At 43.4% G+C, this 24,326-nt stretch overlaps 1 protein-coding gene across 1 annotated transcript; it reads left to right on the top strand.

The window, feature by feature from the left end:
* The first annotated feature begins 782 nt into the window (after window positions 1–782).
* On the top strand, window positions 783–22,786 carry DCTN3 (dynactin subunit 3). The gene is made up of 7 exons (XM_033935621.1): window positions 783–939; window positions 3,821–3,905; window positions 7,766–7,852; window positions 8,797–8,880; window positions 17,835–17,893; window positions 18,544–18,603; window positions 22,280–22,786. Exons 1-7 carry the CDS (start codon window positions 859–861, stop codon window positions 22,367–22,369), a joined length of 546 nt encoding a protein of 181 aa, XP_033791512.1. The 5' UTR covers window positions 783–858; the 3' UTR covers window positions 22,370–22,786.
* The last annotated feature ends 1,540 nt before the right edge of the window (window positions 22,787–24,326 follow it).

Here is a 24,326-nt window from a genome sequence, read left to right as displayed (position 1 = left end):
GTACGTCTGGTAGCGCTAAAGAAATAATTCATAGTAGCAGTAGTAGTGTGAAGAGTTTCAGTCTTTGCGTAGCAGAGCTGATATTGTGATGTCATAATGCCTCATTCCACCAATAAGAGCCAACCTCATCAGTGATGTCACAATGGCTTGATGGTCCTGTACTCCCCTCTGCCCTCCAACCCAGCCAGCAGATTAACCCTTCCCCTTAACTCTATCCATGACATCCTGTTTAGATTGTAAGCTCTTTGGAGCTGGGACTGTCATCTTTGTGACTCTGTACAGCACTGTGTATGTCTGTTAGTTTTATAGAAATAATTCATAGTAATAGTAGTAGTGTGAAGAGTTTAAGTCTTTGGGAAGCAGAGCTGAGCTTGTGATGTCATAATGCCTCATTCCACCAATAAGAGCCAACCTCATCAGTGATGTCACAATGGCTTGATGGTCCTGTACTCCCCTCTTTCCTCCAACCCAGCCAGCAGATTAACCCTTCCCCTTAACTCTATCCATGACATCCTGTTTGTTTGTTTCAACTATAAGCTCTTTGGAGCAGGAACTGTCTTCTTTGTGACTCTTTAGCGCTATAGAAGTAATTAATTGTATTAGTATAAGATTTCTGGAATAAAGTGCCCTTTTTGCACGTAAATAAATCTTTAAGAAAGAAAGAAAGTCTATGTAATACTCTCATCCCACGTCCCGTGCCAGAAGAACCTTTTTTTAAAATTTTGTTTCGGGGCCTCGCCCCAACCGTCGCCTCCCTTCTGACGTCCCCACCGCAGTGCATCCTGGGTTGGCGTCAAGTTCCGGCGCGGGGGGACGACGTATTTCCGGCGGCCGCGGCGGGGCAGTTTTGTCGTTGCCATGGCGGAGGTTCGGAAGCTGCAGAGCCGCCTGGATGAGCTGGAGAGCCGCGTGTTCGGAGATGGAGGGAGGCGTGGGAAGGTGGGAGTGGAGCTTAAGTGGCTGGGGGAGGGGGGTTAAGTGCTGCCAAATTCCAGCCGGGAAGGCTTCCTCTGGTGTCGTTGCTCTCCGTCGCTCACAGGCTAAAGAGGACCCTGGGATTTAGTTAATCCGAGAGAATCAAATGCATTCGAAACGAAACAGCCCAGTGTTCAGACATTGGTCTCTTTTTTATTATTTCTTTATAAATATCATAATGCAAACACGAATCCTCTTGTTACAGTAATACAGAGAAATAATACAAGAATAAAAGTAATATATATTGCATACTAATATGTAAAAATTCAATTAAAAGGAAAAAAAAAATTTTTTACAATAAAGTCGCAGTGGTTAAAGCTACAGTCTCAGCCCCCTGAGGTTGTGGGTTCAAACCCCACACTGCTCCTTGTGACCCTGGGCAAATCACTTAATCCTCCCCATTGCCCCAGGAACATTAGATAGATTGTGAGCCCAGCAGGAAAGACAGGGAAAAATGCTTGGGTACCTGAATAAATTCATGTAAACCGTTCTGAGCTCCCCTGTGAGAACAGTATAGAAAATTGAATAAATAAATAGTGTGAAAAGTTTCAGCCTCTGATAACCAGAGCCGATATTGTGATGTCATTATGCCTCATTCCACCACTAAGAGCCAACTTCATCAGTGATGTCACAATGGCTCAGTTGTTTTATACTTGACTCACATGTGCTACATTTTGATTTCTAGAGTGGTGCAGTGGTTAAAGCTACAACCTCAGCATCCTACAGTTGTGGGTTCAAACCCATGCTGCTCCTTGTGACCCTGGGCAAGTCATTTAATCCCCCCTTTGCCCCAGGTACATTAGATAGATTGTGAGCCCAAAAAGACAGAAAGGAAAAACTGCTTGAGTACATGAATAAATGCATGTAAACCGTTCTGAGCCCCCCTGGGAGAACGGTATAGAAAATTGAATAAATAAATAAAATAAAAATCAAACAATATGCAATATCCAGAAGTAATTAATCACTCTTTCTTAGACCGCTATAACACTCCCTGGAACAAGAACCTAAGAGATAAGGAGATCTCCAACAATACTTAATAATTTACCAAAGAAAATGATTCTATTCTAAATACAGCTTTTACAAATGAAGTAACTTTTTTTCATCCAGAAAACTACGAAGTTGCTCCGGCACAAAATAAACATTTAATTCCTTCATATTTAACCAAACATCTACAGGGGTAACTAATGATCCATTGCTCTCCTAACTGGTTGTTTCGTTTAATAATTCTATGCTTCCGTCATGCAATGCATCTTCATACTGTATTTTTACTGTATGGTCAGTTCTTATTTGTTGTAATCCGCTGAGAGCCATTCTTTTAAATTGCATTTTGCTTTTAAATCATATTTTCTACTGTAGGACCAATTCTAATTTATTGTATTTTGTTTTGAATTGTTTTTTCCTTTTAAAATTACTCTCCACTGTATGACTTGTGCTTATTTGCTGTAAACCGCCTAGAACCATTTTTTGGTTAGGCGGTATATAAAAATAAAATTACTATTTCTGCTGCAGATTAGTCTATTGTGTAGCTCCCCTCCAGGTGTCCCTTTAAAAAAAAAAAAAAAAATCTTTATTAATTTTCCAAAACTAATATAAAGTGCCAAGATTTATACAAACATTAATAATCAAAATAAGCACTTATATTCAATCAATAACAATGCAGAAGAAAAATATCCCTCCCATCCCTTCCAACACATTTGATCAAAGAATAAACCAAAGAGATATCCTCCCCCCCACCCTGTCCTGGATGTGTATAGAAATAAATTAAAATTAAAAGACAACTATAACGAAGTAATGAAAGATGTCAACGGACCCCAAACAGTTTGAACCAATTATTATGCCCCAACATATCAGCATTTATCTTCTCATATCTATAGCATAAACATAAACTCGCCCACCAAAAAGGAAAATTAAGGCGATCGCAATTTTTCCAATTGCGAGTTACCGAGTATCCCTTTTAATGATAATGACTTTACACAGAAGCAACATTACAGAGAACTTTCGAAATTACATTGGCATGTTAAGTTTAGTCAAGTTTATCTGGAAGTGTTTTGGAAGTATGTCAAGGTTGAAATGGGGGTCAGAGAAATTTGTCAAAGGCATAAGTTTTGATTGACTTCCTAAACGTTTGGTATGAAAGTGCGTTTGAGATGAAGTTGGTTAAACATTTGTTCCATTTGCCTGCTTGGAATGATAATGTGCACCAAAGTGAAATTGTAAAATGACATGAGCCATTTGTTATATCTTCACAGTCAAGCATGCTAAATATCTTCCTTCTTGGCTGTTATTTTAAACTAAAGGGAAACACTTCGGGGAGGGGGTGTGTGCTTTTACAAAGCTGTCGTAGCAATGCAGTTGTGGTAAATGCATCAAAGTCCATAAGGCCCATGGCTTTGTAAAAGGGGACCAAGGAGAGTAAACCTATTCAGTATTTCTTATGGTATGCTACTTTCACATCATGTGATGGTGACACATGGCAATTTTCATGACTTCTGGATTTTCCATTGTTCTACTTTTTCTTTCTCTTTGGACTTCTGCCTATGTAAGGTTTTTTTGGGTTCTGTTAATTTTCATAGGATGCCAGCAGGGGGAAAAGATAGCATAACCTTCTAATGAGAATTGAATAATTGTGTGAAATAATGTTTTTTCTTGTCAAACTAATATCTCTTTCTGCCAACCTTATTTTTTATTCTGGATTTTAAAGATTTTTACTTGTAATAACATATGACTAATGCAGCTTTAAAATAAATTAATTTATTGTTGACTTTATTTCCCAGGTTTATTCTTTGTTTTTATTAGGTAGAATAATTTTGCTTTCTCATAATGTAACTTTGATATTTTTCTATAGATAGCAGATGACTTGATAAAACTACAAGCTGCCCTGGGAAACATTGCAAGCAAAAGAGAGCGGATAAAAATTTTATATAAGAAAAGTAAGTACCCATGTAGTGTGTCTTTCTGGATTTCAGTGCATCTCATCTTCATAAAGGAAGAACTCTAATTTTCAGGGTACATTTTAAGCAGTCAGCAGTAGAAAACATTTTAGTTGTGCTTTTGTGTGTAGGGGGGAGGGGTTATTTTGTAATTTGTTTTTATTGGAGAAACATTTCACAAAATAAATCTTGAATCCCAACAAATACAGTTCTCCTATCCAGATTTTACAAATTATCCTGTTCTTAAAAACAGTGTTAGTATACTAAGTTGCAAATTGTTTTTATGCACACAATCTAGGGGAAGACAAGTTCAAGCAGGGACACAAAAGGAAGGATGCTTGGACCGCTGGGAGAGGAGAGTTAGTATACTGTTCAGGAGAACGCTATATAGGGGATTGTAGTGGGAAGTGGGTGAGGGGTAATGAGGAGGAGGAGGGGGATAAGAGATAGGAAAGTGAAGGATCTTGGTTGGATCAGAAAGGACTGCAGAGCTTAATATTTGGTGTGGATGGATTTCTAAAGATTACATTGTTCATTTTCTAATTAGCCAATACCAGAACCATTCTTTTTACAGGAAGAAGATAAATTATAACCATAAGTTTTGATAGATAAAACAGTAATATACTATTTGCATGTGGCCAATTGAAACTTCAGTATGGATGCTTAGGATAATACACTGTGATGGTTATGTGTGGAAACGTTTTCAATGAGTCCCAGCTTCAAATTTAAAGTTGGTATGAATCCCTTGGGGAAGAAAAGACTTCAAGTGCTCGCAGTTGTCTTTTTTAGAACTGATCTAAGCAGGACAACCACTTGCGAGCTACACTGCCTCCATTATATGCAAATTTCTTTCATGCATATTCATTGTGGATATCCTGAAAACCTGACTGGCAAGGGGGGTACTCCAGGACCAAGTTGAACAAGAGAAGCTTTGACTGCCACAGTGTTAAACCTGTTCTCTGCAAAATGGAGAGCTGCGGATGCTGTCGGTCTGGTATCTTTCATGAGCGCCACATTCACTATAAAATATTTTTAAAGAGCATTATGCACTGAAGAAAGGTGCTTTATGTAAGCAAATGTGCTTGATTTGCTGGTTCTGCTGTGTCCTGAATAGATAGCCTTGCACAAGAAGCGAACATCACTTTGCCATGCTAGATTAAGGGATTTCAAGGGCTGTAAAATCATCTATTTTACCCTTGTCTTCCTTTTTAAAGATATCCTAATACCTGAACAAAAATGATATTTTACTTTAAAATATTTTCTTTTAATCTTTCTGTTTTCTATATGTTCAATGGGCTCTGAAATTTCAGTAGTAGAAGTTATACTGTGGGGGGTCATCGAACATAGGTTATTTTGTTTTTTTCTGTTATGCTGTTAACAAATCTGACACACACACAGTCCTTTTGTCTGGTAGAATCATTTTAGGCCTCTTTTACAAAGCCATGGTAGCGATTCCCATGCAGCAGATGCAACACAGCCCATTCAATTCTTGTAGGCTTCATCCCATTTGTCATGATACAGATGACCCATTGTCCAGCATTATCTCTGGGAAGAATGTAAAGAAATCCTTTTAATTCAGACATTTTATCAAAATAACATTCATATCAGTCCCAGGCCATATAACTAAAGAAGAAAATACCAGGCACTTGAAAAATAAAGGTAAATCAAACATGGGACATGAACCTTTCCTTTGACACATCAGTTTTCTTTTTTTTTTTTTTTAATTCTTTATTCAGTTTTAACTCTTGCCAAAAGTGTACAATATTCAATCAGATAATTCATACAAATCACTTGACATTCTAACAATTATTGTCAAATGCATATAAAATAGACCCCTCCCCCACCCATCCCATTCATCAGGAATAAACCCATTAAATCACATAACATACTTCCCCATCCCCACATTAAATATAGTCCTATGTAATAAAAAGGTATCTAATCATTAGAATATGCAATCAATGGCCCCCAAATCTTTTTGAAACTATTATAATTTCCTTGCTGTATAGCAAGCACTCTCTCCATTTTATAAATATGACAAACTGAATTCCACCAAAAGGTATAATTAAGTTTAGTATAATCCTTCCAATTTCCAGTAATACGTTGAATGGCAACCCCCATCAGTATTAACAAAAGTTTATTGTTATTTGCTGAAATTTGACTCTTGAATCTTATAGACGTTCCAAATAAAATAGTATCATAGGATAGGGCAACATGATTTTCTAACACATCAGTTTTCTGAAATTAACCACATTTTACTTTTACTTTGGTTGATGTCTTCATTTTTTTTTTACCTTTGACATTTCCTGGGGAGACTACCAGCCATTTGGGTTTTTAGAATATAACTAGTGAGTATATATGCGACAGATTTTGCGTGATACCACCATTATATGAAAATCTCTTTCTATAACTCATTTAGACACTGGTATCTCTATCTCTTACAGAGTCATTATTTTGCACTCCTTGTGCCCAGATGTCTCGATCCCATCAAAGTACTTTAAATATTTGACACTATGATTGCTCTGACTATCCATCATATTGTCTGCAATTGGAAAGATAATTCCAATCGCAATTTTCACGAATGGTGGAATCACTTGTGTATGATTCGGAAATATGAAGAAATGATAGCTTTGAAATTTAATAACACTGTTAATTTCAATCTGATTTTTATAGAAACCTATTATAGTTAAACGAGACTCCTTTGTTTCTGATTAAAGATTCTGTAGCTTTTGTGTGTATTTTTGTTTTATTTTATGTTCACTTTAGTTTATTAGTGTACCGTATGTTCTATTTTATGTATAAATTTGTATTAAGTTATTCGATTTTCTTTATTTTTGATCAATATGTGTAATTTATATATAAGATGTATTATTTGAAAAAGTTAATAAAAATTATATATATATTAAAAACTCTCTCATGCATATTCATTAAATATCAATAGCGGATGTTAGAAAATACAAATCTCCCCCTTTATTTGTTTAACCACACAATTTAGAAGGAGAGAAAAAACTTGGTTTATTCCTTCCAGAAGGGAGATGTGGTGATTGAGCCTATGCTTCAGTTGCTGTATGATTAATAAATAAGATTACAGAGATAACAGTAGTGAAAACCCGAAGTGGCTTCAGCTCCTGAAGATGCCCTTGTGGTGAAATGCAAGATTGTGTTGGGCTGGCTGAAGAACATTTGTCAGTTGTTATCAAGAGTGAACAAAGTCTTATCACAAATTCAGGAGTTTAGTCCATGAAGCACAAGTTCGGCAAAGACATTTTAAAACATTGGACAATTGGGAACTGATCATCCAGGTTTTCAGGGCAACAAGGGCATTTGCTTGGGTTGTCTTTTGAAAAAGTTGTGTGTGATAGGGGGTGGTACATTTATTATATTTATGGCATTTATGAGGTGATTGAATAAATTATTAATGGTGTGTGAGTACATGTATTAGTTTTTCTCTTCTAATTGTATATTATGCATATTTATTAGGAACAACCTGAAGCTTGATTGGCTGGTGGTCCCCCAGGATAGGTTTGAGAACCACTGGTTTAGATCACATTGTAACAACACCACAAATGGAATTGGGGGGGGGGTGTTTTTGTTTCTTGGCTATGACCTAAAGGGACTACCTCATTTAGATTGTACTAATGGCCATTAGAGAAAACACAGTGGATTACAAAGGGAAAACGGAGGCGTTAATATACTTTTGTTTTGCTCTCTTTCTTTTTCACATATCCTGTTTGATTATTGCTTGTTTTTTGTGTCTTAAAGTGGCTTTAATTTGTAGCCTTCTTTGGTATAAACATTAATAACATTCTTATGTAGAAGTTAGTGCTGTTCTGATATGGTTTTTTCCCCCCTTTTTATTGTAGTTGAAGATATAATAAAATACCTGGATCCCCAGTACATTGATAGGATTGCTGTTCCCGATGCTATGAAGCTGGAGTTTATTCTTGCAGGTCTGTATTCAGCAACACTTGCTAAAGTCTAAAAAGAGAACCCTACTTAAAGAGCTTAAGGAGGAGGGGGTCAATGGTAAGTTTCAAAAGAGTATTGAGGGCCATTTTTTTTTTTCAGCTAGCTTTTGCAATCTTCTCTTCTTAGAGAGCTACACAAGGAAGACACTGTAGCCCAGATTCTGTATAGGACACCCGGGAGGGGCATCCTATACAGAATCAGGTTAGAGTAGACGCGGCCGCTACACTTATCACGGCAAGGGATCTCCCTGCTGCAATAAGTATAGCGGCTGCCTGTCCGATCGCTGGCAGTAGGGTGCCCAACCCTTCCTGCCAGAAGGCTGCCCCCCCCACCCCGACACTCCTGATCGCCGGCAGGAGGGTGCCCAACCCCTCCTGCTGGAAGGCCACCCCCCGACACTCCCGATCCGCCAGCAGGAGGGTGCCCAACCCCTCCTGCCGGAGGACACCCCCCCCCCGTGCTAAACCCTTGGTGACCCCCCTAATCTCCCCCCCAACTAACCTCTAATTGTAGCTGCAAAAACTAATGCACGGTAACTTCAGAATCTCTGCTGACTTTTGGATGCGTGCCATGCATTTTGTGTTTTGCATATTTGGGGGTCGAAGAGACACCACCACACCCCAGGTGTTAAAAGTCCAAAGAGGAGAAATTTGGATAGCCAGTGATCAGGTCACTAAATCTGCCCAGCACTTCATTTTCTATTTTCTTTAGTTTTCCCATTCAGGTGGAAACTGAGTGCTTCGCTCTTCATCATGTTCTTGGCAATCACAGGAATGAATTAAACCTAACTTCAGTCACAGCAGGTGCCTGTAGTCCTGTACATATACGTTTTATTCTGTCCTGTTACCTTTCTTTATGTGCCTAGGGGCTGCTTAGTGCTTTTCTTTAACACATACCTACTGTGTTGGGGTTTTTTTTCTGTCAGAGGAGCAGTTTATTCTGGACCAGGCAGGCCTTCTGGAGAAGGTGAAGAGTCTCCAGCCATTCCTAGACAGTGAACATATTAAAGGTAATCTCTGTTTATCACTGCATCAAAGCAAGCAGCAGAAAAAAACATGAACTGTGAGCTGATGCTGCTGAGCGTTTAGGACACTTCAGAATCAGGCAGAAAGGCAGACTGGATGGGCCATTTGGCCTTTATCTGCCATCATGTTTCTATGTTTCTATAACAAAAATAAATAAATATGATCTGAATATCTACTCGTTAAATTGCACCACCAAAATGATATTCATATATATATATATATATATTTTTTTTTTTTAATATTTAACCAAAACCAGGGACTAATTAGATATGGTTTCCTATAGAATACGGAGAAAAGAGCTCAGTTTCTTCCAAGGATACTTGACACTTTGAAAAACTCTATGAAAAGCTATCACAGGAAAAAACATCCTTGGTCTACAAAAACTCCGTTTAAATATTTCAAATTCATCAGTCCATTTTCAAAAACATAATGGTATTGATATAAATATACTTAAAGCATAGGAAACCAGCACTTATCTTGTAGAAACTCTTTTTATCCCAGGACAAGCAGGCAGCATATTCTTAACGCATGGGTGACGTCACCGACGGAGCCCCGGTACGGACACTTTTTACTAGAAAGTTCTAGTTGGCCGCACCGCGCATGCGCGAGTGCCTTCCCGCCCGACGGAGGAGTGCGTAGTCCCCAGTTTCTTCGTTTCTGCGGAGCGAAGCAGTCGCATGTGGTTTCAACGGCCGTTGAAAACATCCTTTTTGCCTTCCCGCTCGTGTTTTTTTCTCGTTTTTTCTCTTTTTCCCACTTCGGGTTCTCTTTTTCTTCGAATTAAAAATAAATAAATAAATAAAATCTCTCGATTTTCTCGATTTTTGAAACCGGCCCCAGCGGGGCCTGTTGTCACCATACAGGCCTCCGGTTTTGATTTTGCGGAGGCCGTGTTTCCCTTCATGCCCCCGCAACCGGGCTTTAAGAAGTTCCAGCGGTGTGCACGCCCGATCTCCCTCACTGACCCACACAATTGGTGCCTACAGTGTTTGGGTCCAGAGCATCGGGCTGACACCTGCACCCGCTGTGCCACTCTTAAGAAATGTACTTTAAAGAATTGGCAGATCCAGCAGAACATCCTTTTCGGTACCGGATCTGCTATGGAGCTTGCCGCGACGTCGACGGTACCGCAAAAGACGGCACCGACCACTTCGACGACACCCGATCCTTCCTCGGGGTCGATGGCACCAGGTAAGCCGGCTAAGAAGCCTTCCACCTCCCTTGAGCGCCCACCTGCCACAGTGGCGACGCCGGTCCTCCCGGCTTCACGCCGACCCCGCAAACACTCCGCCCCGATCTTGGTGAGTGCCTCGTCATCGGCCTCCTCATCGCCGGGGCGTGGAGCAGCACCTATGGAACCGAAAAAGAAAAAAGCGGTACCGGTGCCACCCCTGGATGACCGCATCGCAGCCATACTCCAAGACAAATTGCAGGAACAGCTGCAGCAACAACTCCAGCACCTGTTACCGACCCTTTTGGCACCACTCCTTTCGGTACCAGACCGGCCCGAGCCTCGCACCGTCCAACTGATGTCCACTCCCTCGGTGCCACTCAACACTTCCATGCCAGTCCTCTCGCTGAACCACTCCGTGCTCATCCTGTAGTTCAGACCCACGCTGCAGCCGATCCTCCTCGGGACCAGGAAGGGCACCGGTCTCCCCGGGACCGAGACCGGCACCGCTCTTCCCGGGACCGGGATCAGCACCGGTCTTCCTCTCCCGGTACTGTCTCAATGCGCTCTGGCAAGTCTCTTTCTAAGACCCACCACACCGAGCCTTCCATCCCGATATCTCGGCGTGCGCACACTGATATCAGAGACCCGGACTTATGGGAAGAATCCCCACCCGGTACCGAGGAGGACGCATCGTCAACAGACGAGGAACCCTCAGCGCCCGATACCACTTCTAAGCCTGAGCAATCCTCTTTCACCAGGTTCCTCAGGGAGATGTCGGCGGCTCTTTCTATTCCTTTAGAGTCCGACTCTAAAAAGTCCCAGGCCTTTCTGGATGCCTTGGATTTTGAACAACCTCCCAAAGAATTTCTCAAGTTACCCGTCCATGACATACTGCGGGAAACTTTTTATAAAAACTGGGAGAATCCACTCACCTTCCCCGGAGCCCCTCGTAAACTAGATAGTCTATACAGGGTCATCCCAATTCCGGGTATTGACAAACCTCAATTGCCCCATGAGTCTCTCCTAGTTGAGTCTACATTAAAGAAAACTCAGGGCTCCAGTGTTTATGCCTCCACCCCTCCTGGCAGAGAAGGCAAAACGATGGATAAGTTTGGCAAACGCCTTTATCAAAATGCGATGCTGGCCAATAGGGCGAACAATTACACATTTCACTTCTCATTTTATATGAAGCATCTTGTACAACAACTATCCGCCCTACAAAAATACATCCCTGAACGCAAAGTTCCACTCTTTCAACAACAAATTTCCAGCCTCCTTCAACTGCGGAAATTCATGGTGCGCTCTATTTATGATTCATTTGAGCTGACCTCCCGAACATCTGCCCTAGCTGTTGCCATGCGGCGTCTGGCCTGACTGAGGGTATCTGATCTGGACATCAACCACCAAGACCGCCTAGCTAACGCACCCTGTCTTGGGGATGAACTTTTTGGGGAGTCCCTGGATTCAACCACCCAGAAGCTCTCAGCCCATGAGACCAGATGGGACACTCTGGTGAAACCTAAAAAGAAGGCTCTACCTGCTCGTCCTTACAGACCACAGTCCTCTTACCAGCGCAGGTTCTCAGCCAGACCTCTCAACCCGCCCCAGCAGCAGCCTCGGAGACCTCGTCAGCAACAACACACTCAAGCTCGCTCTCAATCTCACCAACCTGCCAAGCCTCTTCCTCCGTCAAAACCATCACAGCCCTTTTGACTCCTTTCTCCAGGGCATAGCCAGTCTCCCACCATCATTACCTCTCCCCCAACCAATCGGAGGACGCCTCCAACTCTTCCTCAACCGTTGGGAGGTCATCACATCAGACCTGTGGGGCCTCAACATCATTCGCCACGGCTACTCTCTCAACTTCCAGACTCTTCCACCAGACAATCCTCCAATAGAGTCTGCGTCTCACTCCTCCCAGTCCCTTCTCCTCCTAAGGGAGGTCCAATCCCTCCTTCTTCTCAATGCCATCGAAGAGGTTCCCACAGACCAAAGACTCCCGCTACTTCCTAGTTCCCAAGAAGACAGGAGACCTTCGTCCCATCCTCAATCTCCGGGACCTCAACAAGTACCTGGTCAAGGAAAAGTTCAGAATGCTCTCCCTGGCCACGCTTTATCCTCTTCTCTCTCAACACGACTGGCTATGTTCCCTGGACCTCAAAGAGGCCTACACTCACATTCCAATCCATCTGCATTCACGTCGCTACCTCCGATTTCAGATACAGCACCGCCACTATCAGTACAAAGTGCTACCCTTTGGCCTCGCATCATCGCCCAGGGTGTTCACCAAGTGCCATATTGTGGTGGCGGCCTTTCTCAAGTCTCACAACCTCCAGGTGTTCCCCTACTTGGACGATTGGTTGGTAAAAGCACCTACGTCTCCACTTGTGCTACAAGCCACTCAGCACACCATCTCCTTCCTCCATCTCCTGGGGTTTGAGATCAACTACCCCAAGTCGCATCTGCTTCCCACACAGCGACTTCAGTTCATTGGAGCCATTCTGGACACCACTCTGATGAGGGCGTTTCTCCCCTCCGACCGCCAACGGACCCTGCTCCACCTCTGCCGTCAGGTGCTCCTTCGTCACTCCATTCCAGCTTGGCAGATGATTGTCCTCCTGGGCCACATGGCCTCGACGGTCCATGTGCTTCCTCTGGCGCGACTCCACCTCAGGACACCTCAATGGATTCTAGCCAACCAATGGTCACAGACCACGGATCCTCTTTCTCATCCCATCTCTGTGACATCGTCTCTTCAGCAATCTCTTCAATGGTGGTTGAACTCCTCCAATCTTTCCAGGGGTCTGCTCTTTCATCTACCCCCTCACTCCATGATCATAACCACAGATGCCTCCCCCTATGCATGGGGAGCTCACCTGGGAGAACTTCGCACTCAGGGACTCTGGACCCCTCAGGAGCGTCAACATCACATCAATTTCCTGGAACTCCGGGCCATGTTCTATGCCCTCAAGGCCTTTCAGCACCTTCTCTACCCTCAGGTTATACTCCTGTGTACAGACAACCAAGTCGCCATGTACTACATAAACAAGCAAGGTGGCACCGGATCTCCCCTCCTCTGTCAGGAGGCCATCCGCATCTGGACCTGGGCCACGGCCCGCAGCCTCTTCCTCAAGGCTGTCTATATCCAGGGCGAACAGAACTCCCTGGCCGACAATCTCAGCCGCATCCTTCAACCTCACAAGTGGACCCTGGATCCTCCCACACTCCGCTCCATTTTTGCTCAGTGGGGCACTCCTCAGGTGGACCTCTTTGCAGCTCCTCACAACCATCAGCTACCCCAGTTCTGTTCCAGACTCTTCTCTCCTCATCGTCTGGCCCCGGATGCATTCCTGCTCGACTGGACGGATCGGTTCCTCTATGCCTTTCCTCCACTGCCTCTGATGTTGCGGACATTGTTCAAACTACGCAGGGACAGAGCAACCATGATTCTCATCGCCCCTCGGTGGCCTCGTCAACATTGGTTCTCCCTCCTGCTCCTGCTCAGCGCCAGGGAACCCATTCCTCTTCCTGTGTTTCCTACTCTACTTACACAACAGCATCAGTCTCTACTGCATCCCAATCTGTCTTCGCTCCATCTGACAGCTTGGTTTCTCTCGGGCTGACCTCTCCAGAAAATCTGTCTCAGCCTGTCCGTCGTATTTTGGATGCCTCCAGGAGACCAGCCACCCTACAGTGTTACCATCAGAAGTGGACCTGGTTCTCCTCTTGGTGTCTACTACATCACCACGATCCCACCTCATTGGCGGTGGAAACTGTTCTGGACTATTTGCTCTCTCTATCCGATGCTGGACTCAAGTCCACCTCAATCAGAGTCCACCTCAGTGCCATCACTGTGTTTTATGAGCCTATCCTTGGAAAACCTCTCACGGCTCACCCTCTGGTTTCCCGGTTCATGAGAGGCCTCTTCAATGTCAAACCACCTTTGAAGCCTCCTCCAGTCATCTGGGACCTGAATGTGGTTCTATCGGCTCTCATGAAACCTCCGTTTGAGCCTCTTGCCACGATCTCCCTCAAATTTCTTACATGGAAGGTGCTTTTCCTCATTGCCATCACCTCTGCCAGGAGGGTTAGTGAGTTGCATGCACTGGTTGCCGACCCACCTTTCACTGTTTTTCACCATGACAAGGTGGTTCTGCGTACCCATCCGAAATTCCTCCCCAAGGTGGTCTCGGATTTTCATCTTAACCAGTCCATTGTGTTACCTGTCTTTTTCCCAAAACCCCATTCTCATCCTGGGGAACAGGCACTGCACACGCTGGACTGTAAGCGTGCCCTTGCTTATTACCTTGACCGCACCAGGACTCACCGCTCGTCTCCTCAGCTCCTTTTGTCCTTCGACCCTAACCGTCTAGGTCGTCCTGTCTCCAAACGGACGCTTTCCAACTGGCTTGCTGCCTGCATTGCGTTCTGTTATGCTCGGGCCGGTCTCTCACTGGAAGGTGCTGTCATGGCCCACAGGATCAGAGCTATGGCTGCTTCTGTGGCTTTCCTCCATTCCACGCCCATCGAGGAAATCTGCAAGGCTGCCACTTGGTCCTCAGTTCACACGTTCACTACTCACTACTGTCTGGATACCTTCTCCAGGCGGGATGGGCACTTCGGCCAATCTGTGTTACACAATTTATTTTCCTAATGGCCAACCATCCCTCCTCCCTCTCTGTTAGCTTGGAGTTCACCCATGCGTTAAGAATATGCTGCCTGCTTGTCCTGGGATAAAGCACAGTTACTTACCGTAACAGGTGTTATCCAGGGACAGCAGGCAGATAGTCTTACGACCCACCTACCTCCCCGGGTTGACTTCTTAGCTGGCTTATCTTAACTGGGGACTACGCACTCCTCCGTCGGGCGGGAAGGCACTCGCGCATGCGCGGTGCGGCCAACTAGAACTTTCTAGTAAAAACTGTCCGTACCGGGGCTCCATCGGTGACGTCACCCATGCGTTAAGAATATCTGCCTGCTGTCCCTAGATAACACCTGTTACGGTAAGTAACTGTGCTTTCCACTGGTATCGGTAAAACATCACAGCAGTTGTGGAATCATATTCTCCCAGTGTTGTTATAACTGGAGCACTCGGGAGAAGTAGTTTAAACTCAGAATTCTGATTGTGGTGATGGCGTGCAAACGGTTAGGAGTGAATAGCCGCTTTGCTTAGGCTCCACTGTGCAGGTTTTTTCCTGCTTCTACAGCCCAGCACTACGAATACTACTTTTTCAGATAAGTGTGATGCTATTTTGATATATGTAGATGACAGTGATAATAAGTAATATTTTTCCACTTATCCTGGAGTTTTTTGACCAAGGATGTGTCTGCCCATCTCAAAGTCAGTATTTTGAGATTGGCTTGTCTATAGGGGAAGTTATTTTTGGCACCCCTATTAGACACTGAGGTATTTTCTCCAATTTTATGTATGAATGTTGATAGTGCTGGGTGGACAGTTGGATGTTTTTTGGTTGTATACAGTATATTGATTTCCTTTCTTGTTTTTGGAGTTCTATAACCATAAAGCTCTATGATCTCACAATGCAGGTGTAAAGAGCCTTAGCCTATAAGAAGAGGAGATGCAAATGTTAAGAGCCTTAGCCAATAGGGAGAGGAGGAGACAGTGGATGCTCTGAATGAGCCATTTGGCCTTTATCTGCCATCATGTTTCTATAACCATAAAACTCTATGACCTCACAGTGCAGGTGTGAAGAGCCTTAGCCTATAGGAAGAGGAGATGCAAATGTTAAGAGCCTTAGCCAATAGGGAGAGGAGGAGACAGTGGATGCTCTGAATGAGCCATTTGGCCTTTATCTGCCATCATGTTTCTATAACCATAAAGGTCTATGACCTCATAATGCAGGTGTAAAGAGCCTTAGCCTATAGGAAGAGGAGATGCAAATGTTAAGAGCCTTAGCCAATAGGGAGAGGAGGAGACAGTGGATGCTCTGAATGAGCCATTTGGCCTTTATCTGCCGTCCTGTTTCTATAACCATAAAGGTCTATGACCTCACAATGCAGGTGTAAAGAGCCTTAGCCTATAAGAAGAGGAGATGCAAATGTTAAGAGCATTAGCCAATAGGGAGAGGAGGAGATAGTGGACGGTGCGGATGGGCCATTTGTCATCATGTTTCTATGTTTCTAAGGGGTTGTTGGTTGATTTGGAATTGGGTTTAGATTTATTACTCATCTTTTCCAAATCCAAGCACAAGTGATTTATATTTAGGTATGTAAGTCCTTTTCCTCCCCAAGTGGGCTTACTGTTTAAGGTGTACCTGAGGCAGCAGAAGGTGAAGTGACTTACCCAAGGTAGCAAAGAATGCCAGTGGGTTGTTCTTACCCCACTATGGATTGGTCAGCTTCTGCAGGGCTTTCCGTTGGCACCTGCTATGCTAATTTTTATTACCCCTTACAATTATTGGATGTGCACGATTCTCCCTCTAGTTTTTAATTAGACAATATTATTAAGGGGATGGGCTTTGTGGGGGGAGGTCTGTTCTTTTATAGTCAAATTATTTTTATTGAGATGTTCAAAGCATCCAAATTTAATTTGTTCACCTATGTGTTCTTTTATTTATATAGTGTAGTTCCTTTCTGGGGTTTTATTTATTTATTTATTTTATTATGGGGACCATTAGCAGACTTTTGTAATGAATGATAACATTTTCCAAAGTAAAACATTGTTAGGAAGGGATGTGGGTGGGTATTATTTTATTCATCTCATAATATATATGAATTTTTGTATTAGGTTGGTATTTCTGCAATGGGTGGGGAGGGGATGGGAAGGTTTTCTATTGGATGTATTACATAATATTCAAGATATTACAGAATATGATTATAGAATGATGTGTTGTATTTTAAATGTTATATTAAGGAAAATCAAGTGTGTATTTATAAGATCATATGTCTTTTTCTGTTACACTTGTTGTAATATGTAAAAATGAATAAAAATTTTAAAACTATTATGTAAACCACTGAACGAGTTTGGTCTTAAAGGTACCATGTCAAGGTATATCAAGTATAAGAAACTGCATTAGAATTGGAATGTTGAAGTAATGGTTACATCCACGCAATCCCTTTCAGCAAAGGAGAATCTCTACATGCTTCCTAGCTCTACAACCTCTGCTGCTTAGAGATTAGAGAATATTATTTGTGTAAGCGTTATGAATGAAATAACAAACTGGTTTTATAGATGTCAAGGTATTCTCTTCATAAAGAGACATTATTTGCTTATTTGTATTGGTCTAATATGCTGCAGTTTCTAGTGTTGGTTTGATTATGTATGTGGTGGTGTTTGTGATTTCCTTGGTCGAGGTGGAATATAAATAAACCATAGACCATTTTTATTTGTGCCCAGCTTTAGATGAGTAAATGGAGACACAGAAAAGGAAAATGGTAGATTAGAACAGTCCTGGAGCACCCCTTTGCCAGTTAGGTTTTCAGGATATCCACAATGTATGCATGGAAAAGATTTGCATACAATGGAGACAATGTATGCAAATGAATCTCATGCCTATTCATTGTGGATATCCTTAAAATGTGACTGGCAAAGGGGTACTCCAGGACTGACTTGAGAAACCCTGGTTAGCAGGAGCTTTATTTTGACTGCTCCGCCTGCCTGGGTTTATGCTAATACATTTTGTAAACTTTTAGTTTAAATTCAGGGAAGGCGCAGTATAAGGATGAAAATAAATGCTTATCCTGTTTAGAAAGTTCACTTTCATGCCAGTGACTGCATGATTTCTGATCTTTCTGCTCTTGCAGCTGTTCCCGGGCATGCCTCCAAACTGCAGACACTGACTCAGATCCACATCGAGCAGCAGGTACAGTGAATTTAGAAGCTCGCCCCTGTAGAGCACACCTAAGTGAATTTAAGAAACTAGTGAACGAACACAGCAAAGGCACTCTGCAATTCTTTAATGTGAAATCAAACTGCCCTTTGGAAGTAATTTTTTAAAACAGGCACCTCAGATACCTATGAATAGCCTGAGTGGTCATTATCCTTCCTCTCCTTGCCCCCAAGCTCTTCTGGTCTTTCTCAGTTCTCTCAGGCACTAGTCTAACACCTTCATCAAATGACCTCCCTGGTCTCTTGGGCCGCTTGGCTCCAGCTAGCCACTCCGCTGATCACCACCGATCTCTCCACCAGCCACTCCCTGGAAACTTCTTCACCGGTCCCTCCGCCATCGTCAAGCCTGAGCCCCTCCCTGGATTCCAGCCTCAACTGGAGACCTCTGGCTACTTTTTCTTCCAGGCCCTTCTTCCAAGTCCCTCAGCTGTCTTTTCCTGCACACACGCACTGAGGACTCTCCCAGTCCCTCAGTCGTCTTATCGCAGACGCATGCACTGAGGACTTCTTTTCAGCTAGTCTATCTTTCTTGGGTACTCTGCTTTTTGATCCACTTTAATTGTTCAATATAGAACTTCATTAAAAACAAGTCTCAAATGCATCTTTTTTTAATTTTTATTTTAGGAGAAGTCTGAAGAAATAACAGCAGAGACTAAGAAACTTCTAGAAGATTATAATAAAATGGTATCCTTTTAAACTGAGTGAAGTATTTGATCAGAGCAGAAATAAGTTACCAAGTATATGGTCTAATTCTGAATGAGAAATAACTGCTGGATTGTTTTCTGCTGCTGCTTTTCCACAGTCTTTAGCCCACCAATCACCTACAGGTGATCTGTTTATTTATCTTATTTTATTGAGATATATAACTGCCTTTATGAAGAGTTTAATCCAAGGCGATGTACAGCAGTTTAACATAAAACTTACAATTTTGTTAATAGCCTAACATTGGTAAAATGATCAAATATTAAGCATAAATGCAATCGATGAGTAAGCTTGGAAATGGCAAATTGAAACCTATAAGACTAACAGTGTCGGAATATAAACATTTAACAACATCTAACAATCATATAACATAAATTTATTTATTCCTGATTTGATATACTGCTGCAACTGACTAGCAAAACTGAGCAATTCACATGCTAAAAATCAATGGGTATAAAGCAGTGGTCTCAAACTTGTGACCCGCCAGGTGCTATTTTGTGGCCCACGGTCTGTACTAGTGCTTCCTGCTCCTTGTAGTGCCCTCCGGCTTTCCCCCTGGCCTCCAGCTCTTACCTTCAGATAATTACCGCAGCCTGCAGAGAGGATTGCCGGTGCTGTAGCCATCCTTGCAGGCTGCCGTCATCCTCAGCAGCATGTTCCCTCTGCCGTGGTCCTGCCCATATCAGAAGAGGGGCGGGACCATGGCAGAGGGAACGTGCTTGCGGAGGCCGGAAGCTGGTAGGGCTAGTCTTGGTTAGGGTGCTGGTCTTTGACCAGAAGGCTGCCGCGTGAGCAGACTGCTGGGCATGATGGACCACTGGTCTGACCCAGCAGCGGCAATTCTTATGTTCTTTTATTAACAGTTTCTAAACAATGTTTAAAAAGTTTATAGCTTTTATGCTATAGTGTTAAATGTTCAATGGTCCACTGTCCGTTGCTGACGAAGGCTTGCCCGAGTTTCGCATTTGCTGCGTCAGGGTATTGGACAAAATATCGAACAAATTTTAGTCGGCAGCTACTTCTCTCTGCTGACAACTAACTAACTTTTCAGACACCTAAACCTTAGCACACTAATGCACATATGGAAAGTCCTTATAATTTTCTGAAATATACTTCACTAGTCTTTTAGCCCGTTACATTAACGGGTGCTAGAATATATATGTCTGTCTCTCTCTCTTTCTTTCTGTCTTTCTCTCTCTCTCCTTGGCCCCCTTTCTCTGTCTTTCTTTTTGTCCCTCTCCCTGCCCCTGTGTCTTTCTTCCTTTCTGTCTGTCTGTCTGTCTCCCCCCCTGTTGTCTGTCTGTCTATCATTCTTTCCCTCCATTTCCCTGTGCAGTACAATTTCCACCCAACTTCCCTGTGGAGCAGCAACAGCATTTCCCTCCCTCCCCTCCCCCTTCCCTGTGCAGCAGCAGCAGCAGCGGTATTTGCCTTCCCCTCCAGGTCCCTGTACAGCAGTAGCAACATTTCCCCCACCCCATCCCCTTCCCTTCTCTTACCGCGATCTGGCCTGCTCCGTTCAGCCCCTTCCCCGTGTTCTGGCCTGCTGCGATCTGGCTGCTCCGTTCGGCTCCTCCCCCTTCCATTCCCACGGTCTGGCCTGCTCCATGGTCCCCCCCTTCCCTTAAAGCGTTCCCCGCAGGCAGGCAGGCCCAGTTTCTTCCTTGCGGCTCGCGGCTGGAGTCCTCTTCTTTGTCGCCCTCCCCCATTCCCTTCCTGCGGTCTAGACTGCTCATGTCGATTTTTTTTTTTTTTTTAAGTTTAAAGGTGCCGTGGCGGTTCGCGGCTGGAGTCCTCTTCTTTATGGCCCCCTCCCCCCCCCCCCCCCCCCTGTTCCAAAGTTGTTTTTTTTAAGTTTAGAGGTACCGCAGCGGCTCCTCTCACGATCTCCGCCAGCGTGGAACCCTTCTCCGACGCTGGTGCAGCTCATGAGAGGAGGCAACGCCACGGCTTTTAAACCCCGCAATTGGCACAGCACAGGTGCAGAAGACAGTCCTGGAGACTCGCGCATGCGCACTCTGCCGACCACGGAACTACAGATCAGGGAACACGGCGGTAAGAGTGCACATGCTCGCTTAGCATTTTATTATAGTAGATTGAATATAGTAGATGTACTCACAATTGGTAGATTTTGAATATTGCAGCTGGAGGTGAAGATTTGATGAACAGAAGCTTTATGGCAGAGGTGGGAGAATAGTTAGACAGTAAGGTATTCCAAGTTCCAGAGGTGAAATGCTAAATTATTCATGCATGCGGTTGGATAGCTTCAGGTAGAAAAGCTGGTCCTTTGTTCGGGGACTAGAACCAAGTCTCAGCCAAAGAATTATCTTGGAGTACCCATAAAGCTGGGGAGGTGGGTGAAGACAAGAGACAAATTGGGGCAAAGCTTGGCATCAGAAGCAGAGAGATGTCATACTTTGCAGACCCCACAGAGCGAAGGTTGTAGAGGTAACCGGGAAGTGCAGCAGTGAAGCAAAGGACTTGAGCTTAGATGAGAGGAAAAGGGAGGAGGTCTTGGGAGAAAAAACCACTGGCAATGAAGCTTCTGCAGGTAAGTAAGAGTGGCTGCAGCATACACGAGACTACGTTGCACACAATGCCTTGCTCACACATCATAACAGGAAATGACTTTAGCATTAAAGTTCTATGGAGTGAATAATGATGTAGGATTGGAGAGTGGTCAATGTTAATGCCGATTTTTAAAATAGTAGTTTTGAGGACAGCTTTTACTGTTGGGACACTTAGAGGATGGATGTTTATGTAAGGAGACCTGGTTAATTCATCCTTTGCCCCCCCCCTACCCCACCCCACCCAAGACCCTTGATGATCTAACCAGGCTAGGAATGCTGTGCATGATGCAGCTGTTATGTAAAGGTTAATTTTTCCATGCATTTTAGAACAGGCACTATGACCTTGATTTAAAGTAAGTAGGGCTTGATGTGAATGTCTCATAAGAATAGCTTTATTGGGTCAGACCAATGGTCCATCAAGCCCAGTAGCCTGTTCTTACGGTGGCCAATCCAGGTCACCAGTACCTGGCCAAAACCCAAGGTATAGCAATATTCCATGCTTCCGATACAGGGCAAGCAGTGGCTTCTCCCCATGTTTTTCTCAATAACAGACTATGGATTTTTCCTCCAGAAACTTGTCCAAACCAGCTACGCTATCCGCGCTTACCACATCCTCTGGCTATGCGTTCCACAGCTTAACTATTCTCTGAGTGAAAAAAATTTCCTCCTATTGGTTTTAAAAGTATTTCCCTGTAACTTCATCGAGTGTCCCCTAGTCTTTATAAATTTTGACGGAGCGAAAAATCGATCTACTTGTACCCGTTCTACTCCACTCAGGATTTTGTAGACTTCAATCCTATCTCCCCTCAGCCGTGTCTTTTCCAAGCTGAAGAGCCCTAACCATTTTAGTCTTTCCTCATACGAGAGGAGTTCCATTCCCTTTACAATCGATTTTCATTTGTACGTCCTTTCTAAAATCTGCTTCCGCATGGTAAGAGGTACTGTCAACAAATATTATCTTGCTAAATCCATAGTACTAAATCTTTGGAAGATATACAATTTTTGTGATGAAACTAGTGCACAATAGAGAGATGTGGATATTGTCCGTTCGGTGATTTGTAATTCTTTTCCTTTATGGTAATCCTCAGATATTGCTCCTGTCAAAACAATTTGTCCAGTGGGATGAAATGTTGGCGCAGCTGGAGGCAGCAAAGAGAGTAAAGCTTGGAGCAGAGTGACACATCAGATGGGAGCAGACAAAAAGAAATAGGACATATATTCTGTATATACAGAAACCAATTAAAGCTGGCTAATTTATTTTCTTTGAAGAATCTTCCTCTATGCTAAATTTTATTTGGACATATAGATCGACACTCCTGCATACACCTTACTTCAAACCAGAAGGGGAGCAGGACAAGACTTTCAAAAAATAAATCCTCCTCTGCCATGCCACATTGAGCTAAAGTTCACTGAGTTGATCCCCTGTCGGCCAAAGTAAGGGTAACTGTGAGAACAGCATTTACTGTTGGGACACTTAGATGGATGGTTATGGAAGGAGCCCTTGTTAATGCATCCTCCCCTCCAAAGACCCTTGATGATTTGACCAGACTAGGAATGTTGTCTATAATGGGGAAAAAAACATCTTAGATAGATAGTTATGAAGAAAGTACATGGTAGAATTCAGATCTTGTTCTACAGGAACTATTTGCTCCCCATCCCTTTATCTGCCCCCCCCCCCTTCCATCCTGTCACTGTTCCGCAGCACATTCTAGTGGGGAATGCTGTTTTAACGTTTGACTTTTAAAGAACAGAAATGAGAATCTGAAGTCTTAGACGTCATTGTGTGGCTCGCTGGTGCTTAATATCAGTACTACACTTCTCCCTCCGTATTCGCTGTGAAAGGGGATTAACAGAACCGCAAATACAGAAAAAGCGCTAATAACTTTTTCATATGTAATTCGCTGTTTTCTGTTAAAAACCATTGTGAATATGGTGAAACCGCGAATAACATGGTGGGAGACCTGGCCTGTTCCTGAAGGAGAGGCCAAATACGGTGAAGAAAGTGCCGGGAATCGGCGATTTTTCTTTGTAAACGCTTGGAATCGGTGATTTCTCTATGCAAGCTGATGGAATTGGGGGGGAAGAGCCAGCAAGCTAAAAACCGTGAATAATCGAAACCGCGAATGCTGAAACCGTGAATACGGAGGGAGAAGTGTAGTATTTGGTATGAATTTAAAATTTGAAATACTCTGGCATCCAAATTTTGCAAAGCTACCTGGGCACAGCTGCTGACTTTGCAGCAGTTATACAGACCAAGCAATCATTAGGAACAAATAATGTAAACCGAATTGATCTCCGATGAGAGATGACCCGGTATATAAACCGAAGATTAGATTAGACTAGAAGGGGAAGAGAGTTTCAGCTGAAACCTGAACCCGATTTCGGGCTGGTTTTGATACCAAATCTGAAACTAAAATTTGGTTGGCCTCTAGTGAGAGGGCACAAATGTTTGTCCTGTCTCCCCGCTTTCCTCCCCCACTATGTTCTCTGTGCAACTCTCTAATACTTGGCAGTTGGTGGCACTTTCCATGTGTGTGTCGGCTCCGTAGAAAGCGCTGCCAACTGCTTGGTCTTGGGTAGAGGATCACTTCTGCTGGTGGGGTCTGGGGAGTCTTGGCAGCAAGAGCAACAGATAGTGCTATTTGGGGGGAGGGGTACCTGGGCTATGTCACTGGCGCTAAAGTCAAATAAGATACAGCTTCGTAATTGTTTTACAGGTTTTGACCTTAACGTTATTCTTTGAACCAACCTACGAATTACTGCTAGAACCTGAATCTGAGAGGGAGGTTTGCTCTTGCTAGAGAGAGCAGTAAAGAAAGAGTGATGTCCCATAATTATTGTACAGAGGAGAGATTTTGCTTGTCAGGCTATGGAAGCTATCTTTTATTATTCCAAGTACTTAGAGGTGAGGAATCTTAATTACTTCCACAGCCCCTGTTCTGTTAGCTGTGACCTTTTAATGAAATGTAACTCTTCCTTAAGTGTTCACATATTTTACTCAGATCTACAGAATGCAGAAATTGCAAAAGGCTACCGAAGGCATCAATAAACTGACCCTGAAGTTGGCTCAATGTCTGTTTTTCTTTCATTTAGACTGTATTCCTGTCAGCATCACAGCTTCAAGCAAAGTGGCTG

The sequence above is a fragment of the Geotrypetes seraphini genome, chromosome 1 (assembly GCF_902459505.1).
Source record: "Geotrypetes seraphini chromosome 1, aGeoSer1.1, whole genome shotgun sequence".
Classification (NCBI taxonomy): domain Eukaryota; kingdom Metazoa; phylum Chordata; class Amphibia; order Gymnophiona; family Dermophiidae; genus Geotrypetes; species Geotrypetes seraphini.
The sequence above is the reverse complement of the archived record's forward strand: the minus strand, read 5'-3'. Positions and strand labels throughout refer to the sequence as shown.